This window comes from Martes martes (assembly GCF_963455335.1).
Source record: "Martes martes genome assembly, chromosome: 11".
In the NCBI taxonomy this organism is placed as follows: Eukaryota; Metazoa; Chordata; class Mammalia; order Carnivora; family Mustelidae; genus Martes; species Martes martes.
Window position 1 is genome coordinate 79,242,205 of NC_137899.1, and position 16,779 is coordinate 79,258,983.

Sequence of the window (16,779 nt, forward strand, 5' to 3'; positions counted from 1 at the left end):
TATCATAGAGGGTTTTTTTTAACCTATGTTTTCTTCTAAGAGTTTTGTGGTTTCACATCTTGTATTCAAGTCTTTAACTCATTTTGAATTTATTTTTATGTATGGTAGTTCTCCAGTCTTATTCTTTTGCATGTAGCGGTCTAGTATTCCCAGCACCATTTTTTGAAGAGATTTTATTTTCCCCACTGTATATTTCCGCTTCCTATGTCATCAGTTAACTGGCCATTTTTGCATGGGACTTGAGGAGGTTCTCTGTTCTATTCTATTGATCTATATGCTTGTTTTTGTGGCCAGTATCATACTGTTTTGATTATGATAGCTTTGCAGTATAGTTTGAAATCAGGAAGCTCCTGCTTTGTTCTTCTTTCTCAAAATTGCTCTGGGGTCTTTTGTGGTTCCATACAAATTTAGAATCCTTTCTTATACTTTCTCGTTTCTTATACTTTATATAAGAAACTTTTCTTATAGAAAAGTTCAGTCTTGATATGGAAGGGGACTCTGCCTCCCGGGACTGTGCCAGGATTGTCAAGTTTGAGAGTCACTACTGAGTTCCTGGAAATAGCAACAGGCCAGGGACAGAGGAAGAAATGGGTGACTCAGAAAGAGTTGGGTGCCATAAGGAGTGAATGTATATTTTTAAATTTAGGGGGGGCATTTTTCATTATTTAGTAGGAGAGGGAGACAATTATTTCATCTTGAAGGAATGATTACATTCCTGCAGAAAGTAAGATTTAAAGACACCTACCAGATTAAATAGTCCATGGCTCCAAAAATATGGCAATATCACATTACAAATTAGAACTACTATTCCTTACTACTATTCCTTTACAGCAAAACATTGTCTTACTAAGTAGGCTTCCAGAAAAATTGGTAACAAGAAATAGTGATCATGAATTCATGGGTAGGGCAGTAGACAAAACCAGGGGCACCTTCATGTTCTTCTGTTAGTCACTGTAGCACTTCATGAAAAGTTGGTCAATTTTTAAAATTAGATCCTACACAAGTCTGAACAAGGAAATCCCTGCTAATTATCTTATTGTATTCTAGTGAGAGCTATGGCAATCCAGTCAGGAATTTGTGACATCTCCAGCAAAACGATATACTTTAAATGTGGAGCTTTCCAAAGTTAATGCCATTTTAAGCAACTCTGCTAAATATTACCTTTTTTGTGTATCTAGACTCTGAGGCTCCAAGAGATGACACTTAAGACCTAAAGAGCTGTCATTCATTTTCTTGAATATACCCAAACCTGAACAAATTTCTAATCACCCCAGCAATGAGAGAAATGAGAGATGCTAATGAGTTTTTTCTTCTAAGATAGTTTAAAATTTGTTATTAGTAGGTTAGCCACTTTTAATATCTAAACCATTACTCAGAAAGATTCATACGTCCTGAGAAGAACAGGTTTCACGGACTCTTAGAGGAAAAGAGAAGTTTGGCTGCATATTCTTATTTCCGTAGTGGTTTGACCAAGTATGAATTAGTTTTTCTTCCATAGCAAGAAGCGCAGAGCTAGAAAACCCAAAGCTGCATTTCTGCATCAGCACCAATGCCCTGGGCTCTTTCAGATTTCAGCTCACAGCTGTCTCATGGTCACAACATGGCTGCTGCTCCTTCAGGCTCGCATCTGCATTCCAAAAGGAATCAAGAAACAGAGTGACCAAAAAAATGCACATCAAGGAGGCAAAGCTTACATCAGGGAAGCAAAACTTTTCTAGAAATCGCAGCCAACTTCCTATTTCACTAACAAATTTTTCTTTCTTTTCTTTCCTCTTTTGTTTTTTTTTTGGATGTCACATGGCTATGTCTAGCCACAAAGAAGACTGAGAAATTGAATTTCTTCTTTTTTTTAATCCTGATATACTGCTACCTACAGCAAAGCAAAGGTCCTCCTGTTAGAAAGGAAGGAAGAAGAATGGGTATTGTGTAGGCACCAACATTGTCTGCTGCCATACTTAAGAGATCATTTAACGCATTTCCCCCTCTCTTTTCTCCAGCCTTCCTTATTTTATGTTGAGAAAACGAGATCAGGTGACTTACTCAGCATTATAAAGCCAGTTCATGGCAAAGCTGGAACTGAATTCACACATATGACTCTTAACGCAGTGGGCTCTTTCCAGTGTATGCCACCATTCTCCTATTTCATAACCTGTGCGCAGAGCCCACCCAGCAATACTAATGCCACTTTTCTTCTCCTTACTCCCCCAACTCTATCTGCCGGTCTCCAGTCTCGGGTCTGTATTTAGCCAGATGCTGTGTTTCTTTCAGCCTTAAGAGTAACGTTGTTCGGCTGCAGCTGGAAAATGAGTAATGTCCACTTCCGTGGGCTGCCTTGGTTTTCCAAAGTAGCCAGGAGTTTAACTTAAAGGGTTAAGATTTATGAACTGCAAACAAAGATTAACTGCGAAGGAGAATTTCAAAAGAAAACACAGAATACAATAGAATATTCTTTGACCTAAACTACAGAAAGGAGGAACGGCTAAATTTCTTTAACCTTGAAATCCGCTCTCCCTCTCCTACCCTCAGCTGTGTCTATACTTTGCAATATCACTTTGATTCCTGTCCTATCTTAGAATGTGCTAGAGTCATGGCTGTTCAGTTAGAACCAACGGGTCTGACCTACCAAGAGTCACAGAACAGCAGCCCACGAGAAGTCCACCTGAGATAGAAAGAGCAGCGCACCAGGTAACAGTTCAGACACAGACAAGCCACGGTTCCACGGAGCAGGCGTGGTCACCCAGTGTGACTCCCAGGCTGCTTTCCTGTGCTCTTTGCATTATGTTTATGCTATTATCATGCGCTCATATGTGGGATCCCTGGTATCCAGAAAGTGCAAACAGTGGACATTGGAGAAGATTATCATGCTCTATTTCCAACCATTTGTTTCAGAAACTTTGAAGTCGGATCAGAACACGCTTCTGTATTATTACAGTAATTTTTTCCTAAGCTGCAGTAAGAAGATCCCATTAGAACAAATGAGATGTAGGTTTCAGCGCAAGACTGAGAAGGCCCTTCTGACGATGAGCTGGACGATGCCACTTGAGGTTGGGGACTTGGTGTTTTCAGCAAGAACTTTGCACTTGCTAGGTATTAACACTTGTCATTTTGAAGCTGTATTCAAAAATGCTTAGGCCCACGTTATGAATTAATTATTCTTCCTCTGAGTAAGAGTCTGTAGTAGATAAGCGTGGAGGTACCATCTCAAGAAAGGTCCCATGGTTTGACCTTTATAATGTAGATTGTCAACACATGAGTTCTTTAAAAAATGACCTTTTTTTCCTTTTTCTTTTCTTTTCTTTTTTTTTTAACTTGAGATGTCAGATAAATCCTTTTCCGGCCTTATCTTGTGGGTTTTGACCAGCAATTTCTTCTTCTTACAACTCTCATTCCCTGATTTTTCTCATTATTCCGTTCAGATGTTGTTACCTCAGAAAAGCTCCTGTGACTAACCTACCCAAAACAGCCCCCACCCACTCATTGGTGACCGAGTTGGGTCCCCCACGGGACATGCCCTCAGCGCATGTAACAGCACATTTTTCTCATTGATTGGTACAAGTCAGTCACATGTGGGGCTTCAACAGGAAATAGCTAGGACTCTGTCAGCTGAGGTCTGGACTCTCTGATGCCCTCCCGGCGAATTATTAAGATATGCCCTTGCACACACACGCCAGAGAGACCCCAAACAAACAACAGTTTTCCAAAGGTTTATCTAAATCCAGAGTTTTAGAAATGTTTCAACATTATTTGCATGAGTGAATGAATCTATCATCATCATCTGTCTGTATCTATATATGTCAGTTTATATACACTAAAAGGTATCTTTTTATTCATACACTGAGCACAGCTAAAGTGCTTGACTGTAGGTGATTTGGTAGCATGTTCATGGTGTGTTTCATACGACATATGCTGTTCTGTTACAAAGCATTTTAGGTTTTGTTTTGTCTTTTTCTTTATCATGTGTCTTGGAAATCTCTCCATGTTAGATCTATCCTTAGACATTACATGAGGGTTTCTCTAGAGTAGACTCTGACAAGTCTGACTTCAGGGCTATGGAGCCTGTGAGTTTTTTATTTTAATATAAACTTCCCTCCAAAAGTAGCTGGGCTCATCTGCAATCCCATCACTAGTGTATAATGCTATTTCTCATTGCCCTTCCTCATGTTTGATAGAAACATTTTTTGCAGTCTCATAGATGCTTAATGTCATTTTTTCTAGCCCTAGAAAAGGTCCAGGCTGCACCAGAAATAAATGTGTAGATAGCTATCACACACACACACACACACACACTCATAGATGTTTATTCAGACTAAAACTCCTCCCATTATTATTAACTTTTTGGTATTTTAATTGCTCTTTTATAATGAACAGTTTAATACAAATCACATTCCTGATCTTTCATCAGTATTCTAAACCCCAGCTTCAGTTGTGAATTTAAAAATGGAAATATGTATTCTGAATCTAGATTTCTTGAAGTCTGTACATCATCCTCATTCCTTTTGTTCCTTAGTATCCTGGATCTTCTCATACGAGATGGGGAAATCTGAGTTGGGTGTGAGGATATGCGAGAGGGTGAGGGAAGGGGTCTAGAAACTGCTCACTAGAGACAGAGTTACAGAGCAAAGAAGAGGTCAAACCAATTATTCCTCTCTATTAAATTGAACTTATGATATGAAGTGGGAAACAATTACATCTAACCTTTTATGCATTCGATAAATATTTGCCTACTCTATGGGAAGGACTGGGTGTACGTGTGCGTGGAATCATTATTTGCTCTCATGGAGTGTTCAGTCTAGCGGACAAGGGATAAATTACAAATTATCGCCCAATGGTCAAGGGTATGAAGGAAACAAGCAGGGATGACACGGACGAGAGTGGGGATACAGAATCGTGCCAGAGTTTCAAGAAGGCCTTGCTGAGACCTAAAACACAAAAAGATGCTCTCCAGGAAACATTAGAAGGAAAGCATTCCCAGCAGAGATAATAGCGTTTTTACCCACCCTAAAGTGTGATAGACTGAGGGAAGCTGGTGAGAAAGGAGGTGGTGGAATCAGGCGAGGTAAGATGGAGGAACGCAGGTCAGGTACAGGAGTCAATACCTTGTAAGAAGAAGCTAGATCACTTCGTAGTGTGCACCTGTTGAATTGTTGCGTATTACAGTTGAAACTTGTATAATGTTATGTACCAATTTTACCTCCATAAAAAGAGAGCATATGTGTGCATGAGAGAGAGGAGGGAGGGGAAGGAGAAGGGAAGAGGGAGGGAAGGGGGGGCAGGGAGGAATGGGGGAAGGAAGGAAAAACTAAATGAAAATGAGAGTGCTCTGACCTGCTTGAGCGGAGGAGAAAGGAAGAGAGATTTCAGAGAGCTAAACTGCTGTTCTCCACTGCGCGTGTCAGACTAGAGAAAACATTGCTTAGTACGGAACGTGCATCTATAATGATATTCACTGCAGTGAGATGGTACCTACTTTTATAAACATGTGACCATGTTTTGAATAAAATATATGTATTTAATTCCATGTCTGTAATAAACGTGTATTGAAGTGAAATTCATCTGTTAACATTCTTCTCAAATATTTCCCATTTTTTTCACATTGATTTTCTTTTTTCACTTGGTTTATTATCTTACAGTCTGTTTTTAGTGAGTCAACAACACACAGGTGTATTTTTTAAGGTAAAACTTGCATCCATTTCTTTAAAAAATGGCAGAGCAATAATAATATCAATGGCAGTATTAATGCAGTGATGAATATCAATGCCAAAATAAAGGTTACATTGTCATTAGAATTTATATTCATCGCTCAATGCAAGTAGTTGCTTCTAGCACAAACTATTGATAGGTCAAAACCACAAGAAGGGTAAACCGTTCCTCCCTTTTATCTGCAAAAGTTATTTGGCGCAAAAAATAATCTTATTTTTTTAGATTTTATTACTATAGGTCAGGTTCATTACAGCTAATTTCTACTATTTTAATGCAGGATTGTGGTTTGCTGATTCACCCAGAGGAAACCTGTGGGTTACAGCCTATTTCCTCTGACTACATCGAAGCCATTTCACAGCCCGAACTAAAGATCTGTCCATCTGGGGACACAACAGGTGACTATTACTCTGGATATCACTTCTCCTAAGAAATCCTCTAATACAGAGATGTATCTACTTAGTTAAACTATCCTTATACAAAGAAAAGTCAAGGTACTGCATGACTTTTTCATTAGTGTGAACAGTAACATATCTAATTAATCTGAATGTGTTGCTTTAGTATGTGAACTATTTTAATGCACCCGAATCTTTTGTTCTTCACCCTCTGCTCTTTGCCTGGTTAATCCATATTCATCTACAGATATCGACCAAACAGTCACTTGTACCAGAAAGCCTTTCTTGAGCCCCTGCTTTATTTCTTTATTGTATATTTTCATAGCACCCTGTGCCTTTCTTCCATGACCATTGCCACAGTCATTTAAATGTTAAGTATGTAAATAATTCTTCGAGGTCAGTCTTCCCAGATCGCCAGCTGTCTGAGGACAAGGAGTCTGACTTGTTCACACTCTGTCAATTCACTTAGCACTGTAATTTCTACAGAGAAGGGGCAAGGTAAATATCTGTTGGCTATTTGGGGAACCAAAGAACTGCTTAAGGGAACAAGTGTAGGTTTAAATCATTTATTAAGAAAAAAATCTATGAGAATGATCACTAATGTCTCCCATATACTGAGCATTAATTAACAGAGGCAGGAAAATCATCATGTCAAATTGAAATTGCAGTGTTGAACCCTGCCTAATTCTAGAGCAGACCGGGAATGAGACACGGTGGTGCCACTGCCCACATTCCCTGTTTCTCTCCTTCCCCAGTGTTCTTCTTTCGGTGAACTGGGGTTCAACTAAAGCTGGGACTAAAACTACCTCCAAAGAGATAAGGGGAGCAGGGGGTGTCTTTTCTGAGATTCCTGGTTGTCCCTCTGGCCTCTTGACCCCAAGCCTCCCTTCATCTAAAGAGTCTGAGAAAACACTCAGGAACTTTTCTACCCTTGCCATGAACTTCACACCACAACTTGAATGGGAAATGAGTTTCACAAATGGGCAGTACAAATTGCAATTTGCCATGCACAGTTAACAAACGTGGGCATATCCCCGTTCTTGAACATGTGTTCTAAATAATGAATTACAGTCGGCGCACAGGGAGGGATTTACCCATCATGGCGTGTCAGGTGGTATAGTTTACGATTCTCAGCTAAATGAGATATAGGCTCTTACATACAAAGGAGACACCAGTGTGTCTAGTTAAGGATTTTTTTATCAGATGACATTTTATGAGAATCATAAAACAACTTAATTCCACTCCTCCTGCTGAACCAAGTCAAAAGTTCTCCCACAAAAGTCAAAGAGAGAGGACTGAGTTTCCTCAAGAAGTGGCACCTTCTTCTGTTTGTTAAATTTGCTGTAACTTATGCCAGGCCCCGTCACAAAGCTGCCTCTGTGCCTGGTTCTTTTTCCTTTTTTTAAAAGAGTTCTAAATTTATTTATTGGACAGACAGAGATCACAAGTAGGCAGAGAGGCAGGCAGAGAGAGAGGAAGGGAAGCAGGCTTCCCGCCGAGCGGAGAGCCCGATGCCGGGCTCGATCCCAGGACCCTGGGATCATGACCTGAGTGGAAGGCAGAGGCTTCAACCCACTGAGCCACCCGGGCACACTCTGTGCCTGGTTCTTAACAGGAGAGACTGCCTTCCAGCAGGCACCTTCTGGTACCTTGAGTAGCTAGGCTTCTTCACAGAAGACCCCAAAATTGACTTTCCAGGCAAGTCCATGTCCTTAGTCTGACAGTACTGGGCCTCTAAATCTGGCCCTCCCTGTCTCCCAGGTCCTCCCAGCCTCTTGGTTTCACTTCACGCCCACAGTGCACCTGCATGATTCCACACTCTGGTCCCTGCTGTCCCCTGAGGCTCAAAGTCTTCTTCCCATCCCAGCCCAGTTCTCCTGATGCTGTATTTTCCTCTCTAGGAAGCCTCTCCTTACCACCCCACCCCCAGATGGCTTCTCTGCTGTGCTCCCAGAACACTTTGGGCACATGTCCCCCTTAGCACTTACTTCATTATGTTTCTCTTTCACTAACCAGCAGTCTTCAGAGTGGAATGATCCACGGGAGCAAGGGGAGGGAGTGGCATGGGACAGTCCACGGGATGAGCCAGTAAAGATGAAAATATACGTGCATTTATTTATATCTGATCATCCTTATTTTTGTTTTATAATGAACTTAACACATAGATACAGGAGTATAGGTACACACATTACAGTGTGTGCGTATTAATATAATCAAAGGTGCATTACTGATGGCTGCCCTGGATTGCATGTTTCTCCAAAGCAGTCAAGGTCCCTTTTTCATCTTTCAATGTCTAAGGTATGATTTAAAAATGGTTGCTGAACTAAAACCAAGATCCAAGTCCTCCTCCTTTCCGTGGAACACTGTGAGCAGTCAGGGCACCATCAGTCAGGGCTCACTGCCCCATCCATACAGTCCTAAAGACCCAAAGATTCAAAACGAATGAGTGGGAACAGGGACAGCAGTTTGCAAGAATGGATTTTTTGCAGGCAGAGATTTCCTTCCTGGACGGTAGGACTCTGTCCTGCTGAAAGCAGTTGTCATGGTGGACAGCAGTGGAAGGAAATTGACTCAGGCCCTCTGGCTTTAGCTTGATGGCCATAGATTAGTTCCAAAATCTTATTTTCACAGCACATTATAGTTACTTAGCAAACCGGATCCATTTTTTCACCTTGCCAATGAAATGATGGTCTACATGTCTTTTCAATAACACTAGCTAATACAATTTTGAGTGCCGGGTTTGTTTGTTTGTTTTTTTAATCTTTAAGTTGATTTTTAGCCTTTAGAAAATAATTTAACTATAAGACACAACCAAGAATAAAATCTCTTGCTTAAGGAAGAAAAAACAACTCTTCTAATCTGATGAAGAAATTTATACAATGATTTTTGAATGAGAATAACATTAAAGAAAAATAGCTCCAGGGGCGCCTGGGTGGCTCAGTGGGTTAAAGCCTCTGCCTTCAGCTCAGGTCATAGTCTCAGGGTCCTGGGATCGAGCCCCGCGTCGGGCTCTCCGCTCAGCGGGGAGCCTGTTTCCGCCTCTCTCTCTGCCTGCCTCTCTGCCTACTTGTGATCTCTGTCTGTCAAATAAATAAATAAAATCTTTAAAAAAAATTTTAAAAAAAATAAAGAAAGAAAAATAGCTCCAAATGCATTTTATGATATGTAAACAAAAGATAGTACCATCTTTTCTTTGTAGCAAGGAAATATGACAGCTTGTACTTTAATACTTCTAAAGTTGAACATATGATGTATTTTTTCCCTTAAGTGAAAACTGCTTTATTTTATAACATAGAGTCAGGAATCAGTGCCATCTATATGATTTTACGTCTCACCATGGCCCCAAGTCACAAAGGTGAATTTCTCTCCATTATGTCAGCCAATCTGATTCACGTAAATGGCTAAACCGTAGCGTGCATTAAATATAAAGCTACAATTATAAACCAAATAACTTCTCCCAAAAGCCATTTTTATTCCTCAGAATGTCATTCCCTAAAACACATGTCATGCTCTATTTCAGAAATCACAGCTTTGATTCATTCAATGTTTAAATATGTAACATAGAATTTATGTCCCTCTTTTTGACAATTTTAGTTAAGAGCTGGTATCATTTAAAATATCAAGAAACTCCAGTCCTGCTGATGTTATACAGATGTCTCTTTCAAGCAGCATTACTAAATCACAATAAAAAAGGGGGGCATTTTTAACCAATGCAAAAATGCAAAGAGTTATGACTATATAAATATATAGTAGTATGAACCATTGGGGCCAAGTTTTCAGAGACCCAATCAGGAGTCCTTTTGATGTGCTTGAGATTTTATGCCCACAAATTAATTGTCCCCATATTTGGATTTTTGTGCCTGCAATTGGCCTCTTGCTTCTTCAGCTTTAGAAGCAAACGGACAAAGAAGGCCCCGGTTTGTACAAAATTAGCTGTCAGCAAGGTTAGAGGGGGAGAGTGTGTTTGGGGAGAGGAAGCACGCGCTCTGAAATACTCAAGGATCTGATGAAAACTGAGCCCTTGAAAATAGTACTAAATATGGTCTCATTAGCGGAAACACATTTAGGTCCCTAATATGCCACCATCCTGTTAGAAAGAAAATGAACAATCTTTTTTTTGAACGTAGTCTCTGTCGACCTATGAACCCACTAAATAAATTGTGCATTTCAATATAAAGATAAATTCATTAAAAGAATCTATTTGTGTGTTTTCCTGTAAGTGCTACCAAAGAGATCGTTGTGCCATATTTCATTTCTGGCTGATGATGTTGTGCTCACCAGACCTAACATGACGGAAGGATCAGCAAACTGGAGACTCCAAGACCTTAGTTCCGGTCCAGTGAGTCGTTAACAGCATGATCCCACTTCTGTCCTTCAATTCTTGGGTCCTCAGTTTACCTCATCTGTAAAAGAGGAGGATGGACAGGAGACCCAAAGCCCCATCCCAACTCCATTCGAGAGGATGCCCACTGACCACAAATCTTTATGAAGATCTAAAGATATATATGCAGGAGGTGGTTATTGATTACAAATCCTATAATCCAGGGCAAAGTTAGAATTAGAAGCAAGATGAATGAAAACCATAGAAAAATTACAAAGAGAATTGGATGGAGAAATAAGCATTTTTGAGGACAGTCTTCATTTTGTCGTTCAATACTCAATACCTCTCCTAAATTTTCTATGTCATTTAGGATATATACATATATAATGTATATGTAAAATATAATGTACGTATATAATGGACAGGGGTTATTAACTGCATTCAGTCTAGAGACTGAAGTTTTTCAAGAAGGAGAAAAAAATTTTTTTCTATGCCATGTCTTTTTTTTTTTTTTTTAATTATCTGACAGAGAGAAAGATCACAAGTAGGCAGAGAGGCAGGCAGAGAGAGTGGGGAAAGCAGGCTCCCTGCTGAGCAGAGAGCCCAATGCGGGGCTCAATCCCAGGACCCTGGGATCATGACCTGAGCTGAAGGCAGAGGCTCAACCCACTGAGCCACCCAGGTGCCCCTCTATGTCATGTCTTTTAGTAGCACTGCTCTTCTCTACATCTGGAAGCTTCAGAAACTTTTACCTAGCAGACTTCTTTTTCTCTCCTACATGGAATCTTTTGCGGAGGCTTCTTACTTCTTCAGTCCTACTGCTGTTCGGGCTACCTTGTCACTGTACCCAAAGTACCACCCATTCCATCTCTCCAAATCTGGTCTATCCAGAAGACCCGACCTTCCAGACAACTCTGACCCTCGCGATGCTTTCCTTATTCTGAACTGCCACAGCTTACTTAAGGTGGGGGAGAAAAATCTATCCCCTGGTTGCTAGGTATCAGGCACTATGTTAGGTGCTATATATTTTTTTTCTCCTAGAGAGAATATTAAGTAATTTTTCCAAGTTAAATAGTGGTTCTCAACCATGGCTGCAAATTAGGATCACCTGAAAAGCATTAAAAAAACCCTGGTGCCTCAGTTCCATACCAGTGGTTCTGATTTAATCAGTCCAGGATACAATTTGAGCATGGGGATTTTAAAAAGCTTTGTAGGTAACTCTAATGGGCCGCACTGAGGCCCGTGGAGCTCGCTGGAGGCCGAGCTCAGGCGTGTGTGTCTCCAGAGCCCACACCCTATTGGCACCACACAGATATCTTTACTCAATTATGCCTTACCTTTATTGTGTTGTAACTATTTTACTGTATAAATTGTAACCCTCTAACCTGATTATAAATTTTTTGAGGTTTAGCATTGTAAGTTAAGACGTTTACATACGTTAATATTTTAAAGTGCTCAGAATATCCCTAGCATCTGACATGTGCTATGAAATGTAATTTTTTTTAATTAGGTTTTAACACCAATAACACCTAACATCTAGTAGGGTAGATATTTCAATAACATAATACATTAAAATCCTCCCAGAGAGTACTATTTTATCTCCCCAGTTCTCTCTTAATAGACCCACATTTTTTTTCCTTTTTTGTGAGCCATAAACTCGATCTTCTTTCATATTGTATTATTTCTAACTATTCCACAAACACACAGTTCTGACGTCCCTGAGGTCATGAAATGTTAACGCACCATATTCATCACTTGAAAGTAGGAATTCTTCTCACTAAAATTAGTGTCACACCAAATACTTTTGTTAGCAGAACCACAAAGCAAAGCCAGAACGGGTAAAGTTGTTCATTTTTTTTTTTTCTTTCTAACTCAAAATGCAGCTAGGAATATTTACCTCCTCGGTATTTTGAAGAGAAACAGCTAGTGGTAACATAAGCAAGACATTGAGGGTAGGGCCTGTGATTGCTGGAGACATCAGGGTATTGTCCACAAAGGATGTAAGTAACCACTCCGTATTCAGTGGACGGGTTCAAACTCCATTTCTGAAAGGATGAAGAAGGAAAAAACAAAATTCAAAAAAAAAAGTCATATCTTGAATTTTTTCTAATAAATTATTAATATGTCAACTCACACTAAAATCGGAAGTATTTGCATACATATCACTTTATCAATAAAATAGAAAAGATCTCAAATGCATTGAGAACAATTCATTTATCTCATAAACATTTACTAAAGCTTGTGACTTACTTTGTGCCTGAAGTCTGTTAGTAACAAAGGTAAATACGACATCGTAATTGTGCTAGATATATAACGTGCATTAGTCCACGAAATCCTCCCACCAGCCGTGTGAGAACAGTACAGGCTTCGTCTTGTTGCTGAAGAAATGAAGGCAATAGAGCTAAAACGAACTGAAGAGATTCACACCAAAACGGTCACTGATCAAGTTAAGGAACAATACCTAGTCTTCAAAATAACGAGTTACCAGAATATTAAAGTAATTCTCTTATACCTTGACTCTCTTGACAGCAGGGACTATATCTATTTTTGGATTGCTAACCTAAGCATGTGTTAGGTCAGTGAGGATGTGTGGCCAACTGCCTTCATATTAGTGGCTTCCCATCTACTTTGGTCCTATTAAGTGCCTAATGCATTATTTAAAAATGAGTGATAATTGAGGAGCATCCAATTGCTTGGTTTTTCGTCAAGAAGGTAGTTTCACAGAGCAGGACTCCTACTTGATTTCGGCACAGGCTGTGTTACTTCAGAACCTCTCTAGATGTGGCAATTCTATCTGGTTGGCTGGGGGCCATGCCTCACTCCGTGGACTTACACAGTGAAGTGTGGTGTTCTCACCGCAGTGACTGACAAACTTGTTTCACTGGGAAAATCTGAACAAAGGCTTTGCTTTCTGTTCCAGGCCAATGGATCGTGCCTTGCCTTAGCTGTTCAGACAACAGGACCTGCGACTGGAGAGAAATAACTTGGCAACCCCACGACTGCCAATATGGTGTTCTCACTAAGCCCCAACTCCAGCAGTGCCTGGGAGGAAGGAAGGTAGGTTCTGGATCCAGTGGGGGGAAGCCTTTCATTCATGCCCCCTATAGCACCACGCACCATGCCATTGTATTGACTAGATCCGTTCCTGCTCTCTTACTCGGCAGACGATAACTAACTGCATGCAGTTGGCTTTTAGAGTCACGGGTGAATGTTATCCTAGAAGGGCCTGAACGATCCTTGCTCAGAATGCTCCATTACTTCCAAGTAAGTCTACTTGACAGATGGAGGATATTAAAGTCCTGTCCTATGCTGCCCCAATTCCATGCTGGTTTTCTCAGCACACGTTGGTAAGAGCTTGCCACGTCAGCAGACAGACAACAGTCCGGGGCAGCTGGCCTCGTCAGCGGCCGCCCCAGCAGGCCCCATGGTTGCAGCAAGACATCTGGAGCTCGCTTGCTCGAGCAATGAAATGTCCCTGCATGCCGGGCTCCCTTCGGCTAGAGCTTCCCGAGTGCGTGACACGCTAACCTTCCTGATCTTCTTTCACGTTCCCGGGCAGGTCTCACGTGGCCCTCACTAGGCTGCTTTCCCTTTAGTGAGGCCTCTAAGCTGATCTGTCGGACATGCAGTGTCTCCTTGCTAGGCGCGCTCTGAGTAGGTAGATCCCGGCCGAGCTCTTGGACGTGTGAACTGGGCACGTAGACTGAGATGCCTGGTTAACATGAAGTAAGTAATTCTTATCCAGATTCTCAAAGTGCTTTTTATTAGACAGACATTTCCTTATAAAGTGTTTGTAAGCACTCACGTGGGGCAAGACTGAGTTCAAAACCCTAATTTTTTTTTTTTTTTTTAAGTTCTATTCACGTGTAAGGGAAAGAATGCTGGGATGAACGTATGCCAGTTTTTCAGATCAGCCTAGGTTCAGACCCTCTACTAGCAAATAATTTAAAAATAATGGCGGGGGTGGGGGAGGGCGGAAAGGCCGTGCAGGAGGATGGACATTCTCCTTCATGGCGATTCCAAAATAAATGCCCCAATTTTCATGACAGGGAGTAGCCCTGAAGATGAAGCAGCCCTTAGTTACTTTTTTTTTTTTAAGATTTTATTTATTTATTTGACAGACAGAAATCACAAGCAGGCAGAGAGGCAGGCAGAGAGAGAGGGAGGAAGCAGGCTCCCTGCTGAGCAGAGAGCCCGATGCAGGGCTTGATCCCAGGACCCTGAGATCATGACCTGAGCCGAAGGCAGAGGCTTTAACCCACTGAGCCACCCAGGCGTCCCAATCCCCCTTAGTTACTTTTTTTTTTTTAAGATTTTATTTATTTATTTGACAGATCACAAGTAGGCAGAGAGGCAGGCAGAGAGAGAAGGGAGGAAGCAGGCTCCCCGCTGAGCGGAGAGCCCGATGCGGGGCTCCATCTCAGGACGCTGGGATCATGACCTGAGCCGAAGGCAGCGGCTCTAACCCACTGAGCCACCCAGGCACCCCCCTCCTTAGTTACTTTTAAAAAGGAAAGAGAAGAACACAAACATCTGGAAATGTATGAACCATCAGTCTTATTAACTGAGAATTGATTCTGTGCAAGGAAATAAGTGTGCAGCTACATTTTTCATACCTTAAGTCTGACCAGACAGTAAGCTTCATGAGGACAAGGGACATGTTTGAATCACTAACATAATCTCACTGCTTAGCCCAATTTTTTGATATGTAATGGTCGCTTAACAAATATTTGTTGAGTAAACAGATAGGTTAAAATCTTCATTTCTAATCATAAATCTGTGAGATAGCTATTCTATGTTTTCTACTTGAGAAAACTAAACCTCAGAGAGATTGAATAATTCTCCCATGATCCCACACAGATGTATGACTACTACTCCGGCATTTTTAACCACCAACTTGGACAATCCAACATCCACATCTAAGAAATGCAGGACTGGAAGCAATGAAAATAGTTGTTGCTGCAATAGTTAGACATCTCTAAAGTCTTCCAGAATACTGTTCTGACCTCAGAATTTAGAGCGTTCAGGAAAATTCCAAGATGTCACAGTCTATTAACCTGAAAGGCAGTAGATGCTAATTTAAGTTCATAACTAAATTCCATGGCTTTTGACATGACACATATTGTTTCCCCAGCTCACGTTCTTCATCCATAAAGTAAAAGAAGCCTATATGATCTAATCCTGTAACGTAGATTAAACAGTTTGCAGAAAGCGAAAAGCCTTCTCCCTCATCTGTCTTAAAATACTGTAGACCGGGTGGCTTAGGCAACAGATGTTCATTTCTCATAGCTCTGTAGGCTGAGAAATCTTGAGATCTGGAGGCCAGCCGGGCTTGGTTCTGATGAGAGCTCCTTCCCAGCCTCTATTCACTGCCTTTCTGCAGTTGTCACAAGACAGAGGTAGAGTTCTGGTCCCGCCTCTTCTTCTAAATACACTAATCCCATCATGGAGACCCCCACCCTCAATACCTCATCTAAACCTGATTACCTTCCAGCTGTCCCACCTCCTAATACCAGGGTAGGGTTTCGATATAGAAATTGGGGGGAGATGGGTGGCAGCACACATGATAACAGTCTTTGTTAATTTCAAGGCTGGTTATTAGCAACTGTACAAAGTAATGGTAAGAAGAAAGGAAGATCGCTTTTTTTCTACCTGTTACAGAGGATGTTGCAAAGTCTGAAAATAAACCATGCGTTCAGATTAGATGATCCTGGTGGAGACCAGCTGGCTGACTGCTTAGTAGTGAGGGCGTACCTTAGTGAGTATCTTAGCCCAGAGGCACCATTCAGACCCTCCTGCTCAGAACTCCAGTTGACTGGTACACTGGCCATCGTTCCAGAGAGTCTGATGTGTTTACCAGGATGCGAATGTATTCTATATACCGCAGGGAAGCATTGTACATTTTTAGCAGAGGAGAGACATGGCCAGAATTAGAAAAATCCTTCCACAGCAGTATAGAGACTGCCGACAGGGAGGGGGATACCGGTGCAGGGGTGGCAGAGACTCTTTAATGGAAGAATTCCATCACACAACATTGAGGAGCCAAAGCAAGTATAGATTCTAAGTACAGATTTCTAAAGTATGGGCTCAAAGATAGAATATATATTCTATAGTATATGTATAGAATAACGCCATTGATGTAAAAACTAGTACACACATGTAAACATGCCTGCATACACAGAAAATTCTGGAAGTAACACCATCAGGAACGATTACATAAGTGAAGGGGAGCTGGAGAGGGATGGTGTGGTGATACAGCTACATATTTTGCGAGGCCCAAGCAAAACAAAAATGCAGGACCCTATGTTCAAAATGATTAAGAGTTCCAAGACGGCAACAGCAAAGCAAGAAAGCAAGCCCAGGACC

The 16,779-nt window shown here is 41.1% G+C and overlaps 1 protein-coding gene across 2 annotated transcripts in view; it reads left to right on the forward strand.

The window, feature by feature from the left end:
- The window catches only part of CPED1 (cadherin like and PC-esterase domain containing 1), a 268,463-nt gene that overhangs the window by 221,482 nt on the left and 30,202 nt on the right, over nucleotides 1-16,779 (forward strand). For both annotated transcript variants that reach the window (XM_080818333.1, XM_080818334.1), the window contains 2 exons: nucleotides 5,978-6,095; nucleotides 13,334-13,470. In XM_080818333.1, the coding sequence (XP_080674459.1) occupies nucleotides 5,978-6,095; nucleotides 13,334-13,470 (255 nt within the window). The remainder of the gene's footprint in view (nucleotides 1-5,977; nucleotides 6,096-13,333; nucleotides 13,471-16,779) is intronic.